This window comes from Charadrius vociferus, unplaced genomic scaffold (assembly GCF_000708025.1).
Source record: "Charadrius vociferus isolate BGI_N301 unplaced genomic scaffold, ASM70802v2 scaffold54, whole genome shotgun sequence".
NCBI lineage: Eukaryota > Metazoa > Chordata > Aves > Charadriiformes > Charadriidae > Charadrius > Charadrius vociferus.
In genome coordinates, this window is record NW_009648350.1 from 1,813,356 (window position 1) to 1,828,864 (window position 15,509).

Genomic DNA, 15,509 nt, shown 5'->3' on the forward strand with positions numbered 1-15,509 from the left:
GATTAACAATGATGTACAGATGTCAAAAAGGCAAATCCTGAGCAGGGCAGAGGTACTGCACAGAAGTAGAGGCTGTGGGTACCATACTATGAGACAGATGCAGACCAGCTGAGAATCCAGAGGAGAATACCAAAAATGATCACAACTATGTAACATATGACCTACAGGCAAAGTCTGATGAAGTTGGGATTGTTTTGCTTCTAGAAGGCAAGGAGCAGTGTTAAAACATTTTTAAAAGTACTTTGAGGGATTAAACGTCTGTTCAAAGACAGGAGAAATAGTTTTCTACACCCATAGTGGAGAAAGTAAGATATTTAGAGCTTAAATAGCAACAAAACAGACTGAGGTTGGATGTTAAGAAAAACTCCCAGTACAGAGTGCAAAGCATTGGAATACATTTTCAGAAGAGCATGGGGAGTTTGTGTCTTGAGGTCTTTCAGAAGAAGGCAGAAATTTTTTTGCCAACAATAATCTGTGCATATAGATTCTGCCTTCTAGCAGGGAGAAGAAAGAGGGATTAGATAAGTCTTGCAGGCCTTCCTAGCTACTTCTGAATGTGTTTCAACTCTGGTGGGTTTGGGTGCAATAGACATGGTGCTGTTTGTGCCTTGGCTTTATCACAGCTGTGTGAACCCCTGCATTACTGCATTCTTGGTGGGTCTGATGGATCAAGGTGTGCCCACAAACTCTCTGTGCTTGTGCAGATCTGTGCTTCAGTGCATGTTCGGTTGTAAGAATTTTTGCCTGACATCAAAGGTGACATAAATTATTCTTCCCAGGACACAGTAGTGCTCAGAGTATGTGTAATTCCACCGGACGTAGTCATTGTCTCACTGATCTTTTGAAGTCATCACATTTTCCATCTGCTGAATTATAGAATCATAGAGTTGCTGAGGTTGGAAGAGGCCTTTAAGATCACCAAGTCCAACCATTAACCTACCCTGACAAAACCACCTCTAAACCATGTCCCCAAGTACCACATCTGCCCTTTTTTTAAACACCTCCAGGGATGGCGAATCCACCCCCTCCCTGGGCAGCCTATTCCAATGGTTAATGACCCTTTCAGTGAAAAATTTTTTCCTAATATCCAATCTAAACCTCCCCTGATATAACTTGAACCCATTTCCTCTTGTCCTATCACTTGTCACCAGGGAGAAGAGCTCAGCACCCACCTCTCTACCCCCTCCTTTCAGGCAGTTGTAGAGGGTCATAAGGTCTCCCCTCAGCCTCCTCTTCTCCAGGCCAAACAACCCCAGCTCCCTCAGTCGTTCCTCATAAGACTTGTCCTCCAGACCCGTCATCAGCTTTGTAGCCCTTCTCTGGACACACTCTAACACCTCAATGTCCTTCTTGTGGTGAGGGGCCCAAAACTGAACACAGTACTCGAGGTGAGGCCTCACCAGTGCCAAGTCCAGGCGGATGATCGCTTCCCTAGTCCTGCTCACCACGCTATTCCTGATACAGGCCAGGATGCCGTTGGCCGCCTTGGCCACCTGGGCACACTGCCGGCTCATATTCAGCCGGCTGTCCACCAACACCCCCTGGTTATGTTTCAATCTGAATTATTTTATCCAGTATGTTACTTTATAATTCCCACACAAGTGCTTCACTCAAAGTTCTCATCTAAGGTCAACGAATTTTGCCAAAGTCATGACTTTTGGATCACTTCTTGTGCCTCATCCAGTATCACTGTATATCATGTTTACTGTATGCTAAACTGCTTGTGTAAGTGTGCCCGTTTCTCAGTTCTATTCCCTTTTGAGTTTAGCTGCGATTGATTTATTCCAGGTCAAATTCAGGAAATTTTCACACACTAGCTACCTCCTAGCTTAAAAGAAAAAACACCACAGACCCCTAATATCTTCAGTTTGGCTCGGGTTTGGTTTGACTCCCCAGTAATAGATGTGTTACAATAAACTTAGTAATATTATAATTTAATTTCTAATAGAGATCTTACTGTTACAGTAACTATACAGTAACTCTTACTGTTACTAAGCTCTTATCCATCTCTTCCAATTTTCCAAGGTTCCTTGACTGCTTTTTTATATCACAATGAAATAATCTAGGCATTTTAGGAAGCTAGAAGGGATTTATCCAAATTATTTTTGGTTTTAGATGGTCTTACCAATGACTTCTTTCTAATTTCAAAAGGTCACTTCATAATTTTAAAGCCCCACAGGGTTATGTCAACTAGAGCAAAGCTGCTTTTCCTTTGGTCTCTTCTTAGTACTCACATGAAAAGTGCACTCACAAAATCCAAGGGATGGGCCTTTCAAAATTTGTTTGCCACGATTATAACAACACTGTGACTCTTTTTTTTCAGCTAACTGCTGACTTGTTATACTGTAAGTGGTGATGAACAGTTGAGATGGCATTGCAGTTTTGGGGCTGGACTCACTTACAGGTATGACAGTGCTTTTCTACCTTTTTGAGCCACCTTTCAAACCAAAAACATTGTAGGAAAACAAACTCTTCTTTTGCTGTATCATTCCACTGTTTTTTCCTTTGCAACTCAACAAAAATCAGCCAAAACTTTGAATGTTCCTTTTATTGTCTGTATTTCCCCCCACTTCATTTATTGGCTGTCTTGCATGCAGTGTATATGTTTAAAGAAATTATAGATGTTTTCACAGAACAGTTTCTGATGTCTTATATCCCAGGTATGCCCAATGGACTAGGAAGCTGAAAAACACTCCAGACCATGTGAAACTCCGTGCGTCCACACATGTCCAATGGATTAGTCTTTTGACATGAGAGTGTAAGGCTGTTACTTGCATGGAAGGTGAGCAGTGTGTGGGAGGAAGGCCCTCCAGGGATTGCTTTTTCATGATAGCAAAGCCAATAGGGTCAGTAAACTGAAAACCTGGCCTTTGCCTCTTTACTTTTTCCCCCTGTGTTTCCATGCTTTGTGGCTTTCCAGTATGCACCCTGCCTCTTCCACCTTGATCTGAGTTAGTGAAACACATCCAAATAATTTATTTAGCTCTGATTGCCTGGGCAAATCTTTAATTAACATGCTTATGCACAGGCATAGAAAGTGTAGCTTTATACTTTGAAATATAGTACGTCTGGTTCATAAGAATAGGACTGTTCAGATTTCAAGGGTTCTCTTCTCAAAGCTAGTCTCTCTGATAAATTGAATGAATTATGTTTTTGTTGGCCGTCTTTGTTACCTCCATCACTGTGTTTTCAATTTATCAACATAGTTTTGTGAAATTGTTAGAATATGTTGCACTCGTAAGCACCGTGGGGAGAAAAAATATTCATTTATTACTGCTATTGTGTTTGATTATATTATGCATATCCAAAAGACTAAAATGAAATGTCATCTTTAATTCTCCCCTTACAGTAGACAATATCACCCTTTCTTCTCTCTTTCCAAAAACAGCTTGGAAGTTAATTCTTCATTTTCATTTTAAATCAGCCGTACGTAGTAGAAGCAAGTACATTAGGGACAGGGCAGAAGTAATGGGAGCCTGGAGATCTGAGCTCTATTTCTGGCTCTGTCTTTAGCTCTTTGCAGTCTTGAGCAAAGCCATTTGACCTCTGGTCTCTAGTCTCTCAGTTCATGAAATAGGAAGAATATTAGCTTCCTGCAGATGTCTCTAATAATTTGCCAGAATCTTGTCTTGTCTAATCACCTGTGTTTAATATGTCCTAGGGTCTTGCAAAGTCAGTGAAGGCTGAAGCAGCAAATTTTGCATGCAACCAAAAATAAAATGCTCTTGGACAGTTAAGACTTGGAAGACTGCAAAGAGCTTCCGAAGGGGCTGACCCAACCCAGGAGAATGGGTCAGAAAGCCACTGGTGCTGCTTAGTGCTGTTAAACACTGATAAATGATCTATCCCAGCTTGTCAGGAGAGGGAACTTAGTGTGTTTGGGACAGGAGGCTGAACCAGGCCCTCAGCACACAGCCTGGAGCTGCCATTAACTGCCAGGGGTGGGGGTCCAGCTGCACCCAGTTTGGCTGTGCACACACAGCTGAGGATGATCACTCAGATTAAAGGGCAGGGGACCTTCAGAGAACTGCCCAGCATTTTGGATGTGTTGCAGCTTCTGGCTGCTTTCCCAGGAGGAGGGTGGATTTGAGGCACTCTGTAGCCCTACCTAGAGGGGAGACCAGACAGTAATCTTCTTTTTTTGTTGTTACCCTGTCAGGCTGAGCAGAGGTTTCCTGAGGACTGACTCTGAACAAAGTGGCTGAACATCCTAGGGTGAGTTCCTGGGAGCTGTGTGTATTCTTGGGAGTGGGAGATGGGAAGGGAAGAAATTCCTCTTGCTGAGGGTGAGGGGATACTGAAGGGAAAGGTGCTCAGGCTGACCTGAGCTAAGGCTAGGGACGGAGGCCCCTGTTATGTCCTAGCTTCAGGCATTGAGGCCTTTTTATAAATAACTAGCGGCTGTTTCTGAGCAGGCTTAGCAGCTCAGTGCTGCTGGACCAGACTTTGTGAGTTTGCTTTGAGCCCAGAGAGTGCTGATCCATTGCTTGCTCCAGCCATGGGTCCAGGACACCCTGAGGGCAGCTGTGGGGCAACTCTAGGGAGGCTTCAGTGCAGACTGCACCCCTGCCTCCTTGTGTGATTTGCTCCAGTGATTAATGACAGTGGCTGTTTAAAAACCTGGTGCCTCATTTGCAGTCTAAACTTGTCTGGTTACAGGCTCCAGCCAGGGGCTATTTATCTCTGTGTGCAGGCTCTGGAGGTGGGCACTGTGGGGGAAGGGGTAGGTGCTCACCAGAGGGTGGGGGATGAACCCAAAGATACAATTTTCCCAGTATCTTGTAGGAATCGTTTTCCAGCTGCAGAATCTCACAGGCATCATGTTGCCCCTGGGGGGAAGCAGTCTCTGCCCTTGCAGAGAAACCCCACAGGCTCCGAGGGTACCCCAGCAAGGTTTGCTTTTGGTGGTAAATCAGGGCTGTCTTTGGATGGCCGCACAAACAGCAAAGTTGAGGAGGGGATACTGTGAGCTTGTAGGATCTGAGGGTAAAAGCTTAGAAATGCAGTTGTGGCATCTTAAAAATTAAATCCCTCCTTGTGGTGTTTGGTTCAGTTGCTTGCCCAGTCAGTGAGCTGCATCAGCCCAGGCTCTTCCAGAGCTGGGAAGGGGACACTGGAGGTCTAGCAAATGGGGTCTGTGGCACTGTCACCAAACGGGGGATGTACAAGGGCTTTAAATTTGAATTCAGCTGCTGTAGAGAGAGGCAGCCTCACTGCTGGCTTCCTTCTTGGGGTACTGCCTTTGCAAAGCACCCACGTCCTTCTATGACTGCAAAAAACGTTCCTCTCGTCTATGGCTGGGGTTGACTGTGCAATTCTCCAAGCTCAGGGCTATCCTGGGTGTTTAATGTGTGATGCTAAAATGAGCAGGATGCACATACTGAATCAAGGGTTACTTTTTTCACTGGTTACCTTGTGAATGAAGCATCTTTAAAAATTATTTATTTCCTACTCTACCTGTGTAACTTCTACAGTGCAAGCACAGCAGCAGGCAGCGGCTTTTTTGGGTGTTTGGGTTTGCTGCTGAAGAGCAGTGGGTTCCCCTCGAACTGGCTCTTGGTTTATCGGGCAGACGCAGGGCCTGGTGATCCGCGTCAGCGGTGTTTTGGGCTCCCCAGGTGTGCTCCCTGCCTGCACCCAGAGCTGCCCGGGGACCGGTCAGCCGGAGGCCAAGCCGCTGCTGAGCCCGGGCTGCCCGCGGCGATACTGCTAGCTCTGCCCCGCTCTCGGCGTGCTGCCCCGGTGGGTTTCGTGCCCGTGTGGGGCTGCCGCTCACCTCTCCCGGCTCGGCCCTGGGCCCCGGGGTGCCCGCCCGCCCTCACCGACGGGGAGCCCCTTCGCAGCGGGGTCTGCTGCGAGGCCTGGCAAGGGTTAACGCCGAAACCCCACGCCCCCTTTGACGGAGTCGGACCAACCTCGCCAAATTTGAAAAGGCATCCGGGGCTGAGTGTGCGCCCTGGGCGCAAAGAGCCGCGCTGGCCCCGGACCCCCTGCGCAGGCAGCAGCCGCCGCCGGGGCTCGGCTTGCCGAGGGACGGGGCTTCCCTTTGGGAGCCGGACCCTGTGTCCCGGGCACCCCTGCCCCGTGGTCCCCGGTCCCTGGGGCACCTCCGCGCCGTAGGATCCCGCCGTGACCCCGGCGAGGGGAGGCACGGGGGGGCCCCGCGCCTGCCGTGCCGTGTAAGAGGAAAAGGGGGAGGCGGGAGGAAAACCCTGTCCTTGCGAAAATGCAGTTCGCTCTTTTCTTGTCCTGGTGCTGCTGCCTGCATGGATGTGCGCTAGGGACTGGCTTCCTCTATCAATTCCCAGCATCAACCCTGCAGCACAACTACCCAGAGCAGAGCTCGGGCTCGCCGGGCAGCGGCTTCGCCAGTCGCCGGTGAGTAAGACCGGGTCCGCCTCCCCGGCGAGGAGGCTGGGCCCCGCCGGTGACTCCCGGGGGGAGCAAGGGGGACGGCAAAACCGCGGGCAGCGATTCCCGCGGAGGCTGCCCCTCGGGGAGCCGGGCTGGGTTGCCCCCATCGTAAACGGGGTGGGGGAGGCTCCCTACCTGCCCGCAGCAGTGTCCCTCTCTGGGGCAGGGAGCAACTAGAGAATCAAGGAGCTGAGCTTTGGCAAATGAAACCCGCAAACTCGCCCCTTCTTGCCTCCCCTGCCCGTCGGGGAGGGGAAGGTGGCTTTGCCGGGTCCGCGGGGCAGCGTGTCTCCGCGCAGCCAGAGATGTAAAACCTCCTGAACCGGGACACGGGTGATGCCGGCAGAGGGAACTGTTATAGCCCTCGGCTGCGAGGAAAAAATTGTTCAGCTCAACAAAGGAAAGACCTTAATTACAGATGTCTATTCAAGAGCTGCAGCTTTCAAATAGCTCTTTAAAACCAAACCTCCCACTCTTCTCCCCCCTTGCCCCCCAACCAATTTCTTATAAACTTAATGTAAATCAGTCTTGATTTACTGTATCTCACTACTTTAGTAGAGCAAACAATTTAGGTTTCTCCCCCTCCCCTCTGTTTTCTCTGGGTATTTCTCTAGAGGTGAAACAGCTGTTCAGATGAATGAGCCGCACTGTATAAAGCAAGAAGAGTGGCTTAACCTGATTCCAGTTGTTCTTGAATTTCACTATTATTTTTTTTTCCTGCGATTCCCTTAAATGGGGACTTGGGAATTTAATATTCAGGGCTCGTCCATCCTGTCTCTACCTCTTTTCCTCCTCCCCTTGCTAATACCTAGTATGCATAAGTTACGCTGCTGTGGAGGAGGGCTTAGGTTAGCACCACTTATTTAGGCTAGGAATTGAGATAAGGCATCTACACAGCAGATTTACATCGGCATGTCACAGAAGTACAAGACTGGGCGCTAGCTTTGTGCCTTGCACGGTTCTCACATATGGTGCATATTTCATCTCCAAGTGGGGGTGGTTTTGTTTGCTGGCCTGTCAAACAGGCCTCAGTCTGTAGGGGGTGTGATGTTAAACTACAGTAACTGTCAAAGGGTTTGAAATGGCAGAAAATTATAGGAGAGTAATGGGATAAACCTATCGCAGCTGGATCTGTTCCAAGGTACCCCCTTCCCAAAGCATGAGCTGCAATGAGAACCACATGTCATTTGTCTTACATATCTATTAGCCTGCAGATCTTTGTTCAGAGCTACCACGCTTACATGAATGCAGACTGTATCTCTGCTCACCAAAGACCTTCCCCAATTCACACTCTTGCATGATTTTCCCATGCCTCGTTGTTTGGATAGCTGATGCTTTGTCAGGGGAACGTGTCCCTCTCCAAGTCTATAAAGTGGTGTATAAAACTATCTAAAGCTGATTTAAACAATGATGTTGGGAAAGCTGGTAGATTTTTTTTTTTTTAATGGAACTTTGCCATGTGAGAATTTCCCATTCTTGTTTAAAGCAGAGGGGGAAATAAAAAATTGAAGGGAAGGAAAAATCATTGGTGGATGTTTTGAAGTAAAAATTCAAGTGCTTAGTCAAATATCACACGTTGAAGCAATCTTTGTACATTTTAATTTCCCCTTGAGTGGTGGAGTTTTGTTGTTGGCAAATGTCTAACAGCTTCACTTTCTGATGGGAAAATCTGTGTGGGAAAAGTTTACCCAGCCACAATGTTGGACCTTTGGGGGGAGCCTCCTGCAGGGTGCAGCTTCAGGTTGGGATAGCTGTGCTTTTCTGGATTTAATATGGGGCTGGGTAAGAATGAGCCTTTTTGCTCTAAAGTCTGACATTGATCTATGTGGGTGTGAAGCCTTTTTTTTTCAAGGGACTAAATCAGACTGGTATAAGCTCTTGTTTATGTTGTTTAGTGTCCCTTTTGCAATCTAAACAGGGGAATCTTAGTAGCACCTGAGTTATGTGAAGCAATTGCCGCTCTATTGCAGCTCTGTCACAGCAAAGCTTGCTGGCCTCTGCCCTGAAGAGGCTGTGGAGGACACAAGACAGTGGGTAGGTGATTGCCATTAATGACACTACATGGCGATTCTTGCTTTCTCTTCTGCAACCTTTGCCGCGAGTGCTTTGTCCAGTGACTTCTGGCACTTTTCCCGGGTATCACCAGCCAAGTTATAAGCAGGCCAGACCCCTGAAAGTTACTGCTGCAGCTCCAGGTTTTGGTATGTTGTAGCACATGCTGATGTGATGCTCTACAGCTGGTATGTTTCCTTGATACAAGACACACCATGTTCCTGCAGTTGTCTTTTTTTTGTCCTTGATCAGCAAGTGAAGACGTGATTTAGCTGCTTGGGAATCTGCTATCAATTTTTTTTAAAATTAGCTTGTCATAAAGGTTGTATTTCTCCAAGGGGGGGAAAAAAGTTGCTGGAATCTTTTGTCTTCCACCTTGAAAACCATTCAAAACTCAATAGCTGATATAGTCCTTGGTATCTAGGTTGCAGGCTGTCTCAGACGTGGACTTCTGAGGTGCTGAGGACTGATGAATATTTTTTTTTTCTGCCAGAAGACTAAGGCCTTGGGCAGTGTAAAAAGCTTGCGGGTGGCTGGTGGATAGAAATTTGGAGGAAAAAAAAAAATAAAATTATTCACATCCTTCAAAATGAAATTGTGGAATACTTGTTCTGGTGGAACGTTGCTTGCTTTGTTTCCCTCTTTAACCAGAAGCTAGACTTTTCATTTTGGCTTCAGTTGACAGATGTTGGTTGTTAGACCAAAGACACTTGCAGTCTATCTTTGCATGTGCTTGAATTGCTTTGAACTTCTGTAAGGGATGTGCAAGTAATAATGACTGAAATCCAAGCAGCAGTGTGTGTTAGCATTGTATGGATTGTAGCAGCCTCGCTATTTTGTTTGAAATTCACATTCAGCACGTGCATTTCTAACTTACTACTATGTCAAGGCAATAAGAATAGGAAGTGGGTCTTACCCAAAGCACAAGAATGGAGGGGGTGTCTGCCAAGCAGAAACCGTTGTCCTTCAAACTTGGGCATGAGAAGCTTTGCTAACTGAGTTAAAGGAAGCTTATTCCCATGCTGGAAGTAGCTTGGTTCTCAAAGAATGCCTGCATCTGTGTTAGTTGTCTTTGGAGTTGGTGTTCTCCCAGCTTAACTCCTCACCTTATTTTCCTGTAGTTTCAAATTAGTCATGCATCAAGTCCTCGTGAACTCAAGTATGGGAATTAAAAACTTCTGAGACTAGATGTGGTGCTTAGACTGGAAACCTCTTTGGATGCGAGGTGGAAGTAGTTGAAAGAAAACCCCCAAACATGAACTGGAAAGCAATGTAGGATGATAACTGTTTCTTATAGCTAGCTTTACAGTAGCATCACAAAAGTCAGCTGGGATGGATGCTAAGTCCAACTGTGATAGATAGACCTTCAAAACACACTGCAGCCTAAAAACTTCTTCCTGTGAATGAACATTAGAACCACAATGTTACAAATAACAGGACTGTCCAAGTAGGTGTTCTTACCCAGACTATTGGTAATTACAAATCAGTTTGGTCACGTAGTAATTCCTAGTGCTTGCTCTAGCAGTGATGTTTCTTGAGGATGGAGAGGAAAGGACTGTTGATCAATTGAAATCTGTAAGTGCAACTTTTGATTGCTAGAGGCAGAGGTTTTGATACGGAAGGTCAAGTGGCTTCATCCATTTCATGTTGCCACATACACATACGCGCCTCAGAGCACAGCCCAAGAGAGCAAGACCTGGGTTCCGGTTGTGCCTCTACCAATGGTTTACTCTGTTGGAGGGCAAATTGCTTTGCCATGGATTCAGTGGAACAATTAAACATGCTCTGTGTGCTGCTTTGACATGGGAAAGATATTTAAACTGACATTAGCTTTCCTGCACTATAGCTTCTCTTAATTCTCCCCTTGCCCCGAGAAAAACCTGAAGTGTTGATGCTTTCAGATGTTTAGGTGATGCTTGAAATATGTTGCCAATTATTCCTTGAGGCTAGTGGTCTCCTAATAGGTCACTTGAATGGCTGGCTTTCAAGATCAAGATGTCTGGGTGGACTTATAGATAATCTGTTCTTTTCAAGATAGCTGTAGGAGCAGGCACAATGCAGACAGCTACACGATTGCTAGGATGGAATTTTCCCTCCCCAGCCCCATTTGAAGGACTGCGCACAACTGCGCTGTAATGTAACAACCTCCAGGCTCTTAGGTGAGGTTTTAGTACTTGTAAGTAAGTGTGGGTCTCTTTTTATGATAGAAGCCTGTTCTTGATATTAAAAGGTGATCTATAAATTGGTATCCTGATTTATGTAGTCTGTTAGAGTACTTTCAGAACATATATCTGGAGTTTTCCTTACAGTTGTCTCTTAATTCTCTCTTTACCAGAGAAAGATGATTTGAACCTGATTTCAGTCCCAAATTCTGAACTCTCGTGGCTTTTAAGTGGGTGTGGAATATAAAACTATACATATTGGAGAAATGTGGTTCTTTTTCCTTTTACTGACAGGATCTTGCCTTCTGAGTCATTCCCTCCATCGCCTAATAGCCTGTTCATTGCCTGAGGTCTCTGGTTTTCTATGGTTTGTGAAGGACTGTGTGAGGATGTCAAGCAAACAAACTGGGATTTGTGTCATGCTGAGTCCTCTGCGCTAATTCCCCTTTGAAGTGCCCTACCCAGGTAACCAAGAGGTCAGAAGGTCTTAAGCTCATCACCAAACCCTTGAACTATCCAGTATTTGTTTCCTGGACTCTGCAGCCATATGATCTTCATCTGACTTGTGGGGTTCAGTGCTGTAACTTTGCAATGCAATTAAAACAGTGAAGCTAATGGTAGTGTAAGGACCTAGCAACACTGGAATGGCTTTGAAATACCAGACGTGACTGTAGTTACTGCAGTAAATTGTATTCGTTTAGGAAATCTCCTACTGTCTTGCCTTTCCCACTGCTTGTGTGAATAATTTCCTCTCACATAGGTTTCATTTACCAGCTCTAGGAAGGAAAGGGAGCGGAGAGGCAAAGCAATGGGTGGCAGTGAACTTGTGCTCCCCTTGGATAATTTAACGAATGTGTCTCTTTCAATAACCCTTATTTGTTCATTTTCTCAAAGCTGAGCTTGTTAGTGTGCTAAAATCCTAGTTGAAACATGTCAGGTTAAAAACTTCACAGCTTTGCTTGGGGGGAGTGGTTCTGTGACGCTTGGATCATAGAATGTTTACTCACATCTTTGTGTTATTGGGCTGTGTATTGATAAAGGGGGAAAAATGAAGAATGACTTTGTGGTAACAATGAAGGACTGAAAGCACAGAGTGCTTTAGGTCTGCTGGATTAGAATAATGGACCAGCCGCTCATGCTCTTTCCTGTGTTAGATCTCCAGCATTTCTGGAAACATTACTGGTTTGTAAAGCACAGGCTACCGCTCCTGTAGGGTAATACTAAAATTCATCCGACCTCATTTCTGCAATATGCTCGAAGCTCTCAACTTGCTTTTAATTAGAGAGATGTAGACAGTGCTTAAATTTACTTTCACTGAGGCGTAATGTTTATTTTGAGGCTTTTAGCACAACGCTAGCCTGTGCCAGGTTAGATATCACAAAGAGTCTATTAAGGATCATAGCTGCAAAAGTTAAATAAAAAGCATAATGTGGCATAACTAATTGGGTTACTGTCCTGCAATTTTCCAACTTTTTATATTGTTGAATAAAACTAAAGCTCCTGCTTAGGGTATTTATGCACGATGAGGCACTGATCTAAATTAGAATCCTTAATACTACTACAGAAAAGAACAAGACTAGGAACTGTGACATTGTTCCTAATTGTTTTTGTTGCTTATCTCCTTTTTAGGAAGAAACAATTATTTGTTGACTTGCAATTTACTGCATGGAACAACATGGTTTAGATATTTTTGGCAAGTTTAACTTTTTTCCTACTCTTGGAAATGAACAGATGTGCAAGTAAAGAGTGTGCTTGGGTGGAAGTGTTGCCTGTAATGTTTAGGCCTGGCTATTTGAAAGCAGTTGAATCTTTGAGAGGACCAACAAAAAGGAAGCTATTTCAGGTTTGAGACTCCTTTTCAGCTTTCAAAGCAGGGAAATCGTAGCTCTGGCAAAGAAAAAAATTATCTGTTTAGAAATGACTTTCACCCAGAGGCTCACACAATAGATGCTACTGAAGGCAGCTTCGTAATGTTTCATGTTTGGGACACATCAGTCTCCTCTTCCATATCTATGTGTTTATATGGAAAAGAGAATCTGCCACTTAAAATCATAGTAGTTGATTTTGAAACCTCTTTGAAGCTGAGAAGAGAAGCTCATAGATACCTTCTCTTCATGTAGGACTCTTCCCTTTACTTCTCTGTGGTCTGCTGCATGTCTCCTGTCTCTCCTGTGAGAGCTGAGTAAGGGTGTTGTTATCTAGCCACCTTCCTTTGTGCTGAGCAAACAAACCATCTGTCAAAACTTTAAAGCTAACGTGAGGTACCACTACTTAGAAATGCATCTAGTCATGTCCAGTCTTGACATCAGGTTATGTAGTCAGATATCTTTTTAATTGATTCCAACTTTTTCTGCCTCTAGGAACTGGGTGGAAGTGATATTCTTTGCAATATTTGCACTAGATACAGGCATTTGTTTGCTCAGAGCATCTCGGAAAGGCCAGCGCAATGAAATCATGAAGCAGGGGAATATCCCCCTGGATGTGGTAGTGTAACCAAGCTATACTGAGTCCAGTCCCATTTCTTCTGGGTGTTGTCTGTTCCCCCCCCCGCTTTTTTTTGTGTGTGTATGCTCTCTGAAGGGGAGTTGTTTTTGACTTTGCAGATGGACAAGGCTTTTGGTTCCTGCTTCACGCTTCTCAATGGAATGAAAAGACCAAGTACACGTGGTGGGAAGAGAGTGCCTCATAAAGGCAGTGTAGGCAAAGACGTTTTATGAAAGATACCTGTTTCATGTGAGGACAGTTTTGGGGGTGGACCCTGTGGAAGTGAGGAAGGGGGTGCAGCAAATGCAGTTGCAGGACCTGAGTACTGGTACTGACCAGAGCTGAGTACTGATCTTCTGTTCTCTGTGAGAAACTGGAATAGGATGGTACTGACCCTGCGCGTGCTGGATGTTAGAGCTGTTTAGGACTAAGAAAAGGCAGCAGCATAGGTGCTAAATGAGCTAAATACTCCTTTTGCCCTGTTGTGATGACCTTGTGAGATGGAGTTGCTCGGTTAAGGCACTGCACAAAAACTTCCCTTCTCTCCTTGGCTTGTTTTATGCCCGGGGTCAATCAACATCTGCTTTTTCCCCACAGGACTTTGCTTATTTAGCCATTCAAAAGTGTGGTGCTGGGAGCTCTCAGCTTGGTTTGAAATGCTTCTTCTCATCGCAAAAAGGCTTGGGGCAGATGGGCTGCTGCGGCTGTTGGGATGACATAACGTCTCTGCACCGAGTCTCCCATTGGCCTGGTGCTGCGGTGCTTGGTGGGGTGTGGTAGCCCTGAACGGAAGGGCAGACATTTCTTTTTTGCTGTGTGCTGCTTAGCCCTTATTAAACTCAGATGTTTCTAACCCCTTCCTCCAGGCTCTCATTATTGCTGTAAACACAGCAGAGCACAGGGAGCTTTTTCAAATCCTCATTTGAGGCAGCAATGGGTGACAGCTCTACCAACAGCTCTCCAGCGTGCTTGTGCGTGAAGGGGGGTTGACATGAATTTAACACTATAACCCAAGGGAGATTCTGCTTGTGTTTTCCCTAAAGAAAAAGACTTTTTTTTTTTTTTCCCCTGTCTTAATCTGATGCTACTCTTCTTCCTCCTGCCTTAGGTTGCTTGCTTGGCTTCCTGGCTTTCTTCTTGCCCGATTCCCTCTTCTGTTTCCGCAGAACTGGTCTGTTTTCTGCCACTCTGCTCAATGTGGGCTGTCTTGCTGCTTGTCTCATCACAGTGTCTTGTGCAAATTTTGAGTTGTTTGCATGTTTAGGTGGCAGTGAAAGTGATACCAGTTAAAATAAGGTTTTTGTTGCTGTGTTAAGGTGACTAAAAAAGGCTCTCCTAGAAGAAAACACCTAGATCTGGTTGTCAGCAGCTCCGTATCTCAGTTGTACCTGTTCCAGATTTACTGTGTGGCTCTGACAAAAGTTATTCTTCAGCTTTCTGTGAAGGGAGAAGAGGAGAGACTGCCATGGTAACAGGATCTTAGATGCTTCTTGCCTATAAGCTGCACTTCACGCAGTGTGAGCTACCATACCCCCTCCAGCGGAATTTACGAATCCTTGATATCTCTAAATATAAGCCATTATTGAGGTGTAATCAGGCTATTTATAACCTTCTTACACACAGTTCTCCAAGGACCTTTGCAAATATACTTATGAGTCTCAAATATCTGTCCTTTTAATGTAATTCTTTTTTGAGCTGAAAAAATCTTGGCCTAGTGAGGTATCAGAGCTGCTTTGTGCATGGCATCTGACTTGGTATAAGCTGTGTTCCAGCAAGATCTCTGTAAGATCATCTGTATGACTTGTTCTTGTGACATTTTTGCATCTGTCTCTAGTCTTGTGTGCTTTGTTGTAAACTGAGCTAAAGATTCTGGTTCTGAACTGTCAGGAGCTAAGTCAGATATTGGGAAGATCATTGCCATTTTGATGCTGTATTTAGTCACTGGATGCTAGATTTCCTTTTGGAAATTGAGGTTATCCTAAGACATTTGAAGATGAGCTACCTTGTTGCGAGTCTCTCAAAATCTGGTCCCTTGAGCCTCTGGCTTGGTTTAAATTGCCCTTCAAGAGTTTCTGGCACATGGGAGGTAGAGAGCACTTTCCTTATTTGGTACTTTACATCCCCAAGAAAACACTGATTTAATTTAATTAATGATCATTGCAGCTTTGAGGTGAACTTTTTATGCTACTTTTAATGAACTTAAAGCTAAAATGGCAGTGATCCTGAGAACTGAGTTGTCAGCTTGTGTCTGTCACTGGCACTAGCAGCACAGGGCAGAGAAAATCTGATACGTTTAAGCTTCAGTATTTCAACACGGCAAACCCCACTAACCTAAACACTGAGGGGGGAGCCGCATTCTTTGCTATGCCTAATCTCTGTATTTTGTTAAACATGCAT

The 15,509-nt window shown here is 45.2% G+C and overlaps 1 protein-coding gene across 1 annotated transcript in view; it reads left to right on the forward strand.

Annotated features, from left to right (window-relative positions):
- The first annotated feature begins 6,226 nt into the window (after positions 1-6,226).
- COL26A1 (collagen, type XXVI, alpha 1) overlaps positions 6,227-15,509 on the forward strand; it is a 179,026-nt gene continuing 169,743 nt past the window's right edge. The window contains exon 1 of the mRNA XM_009885118.1: positions 6,227-6,378. Within this exon, the coding sequence (XP_009883420.1) occupies positions 6,227-6,378 (152 nt within the window). The remainder of the gene's footprint in view (positions 6,379-15,509) is intronic.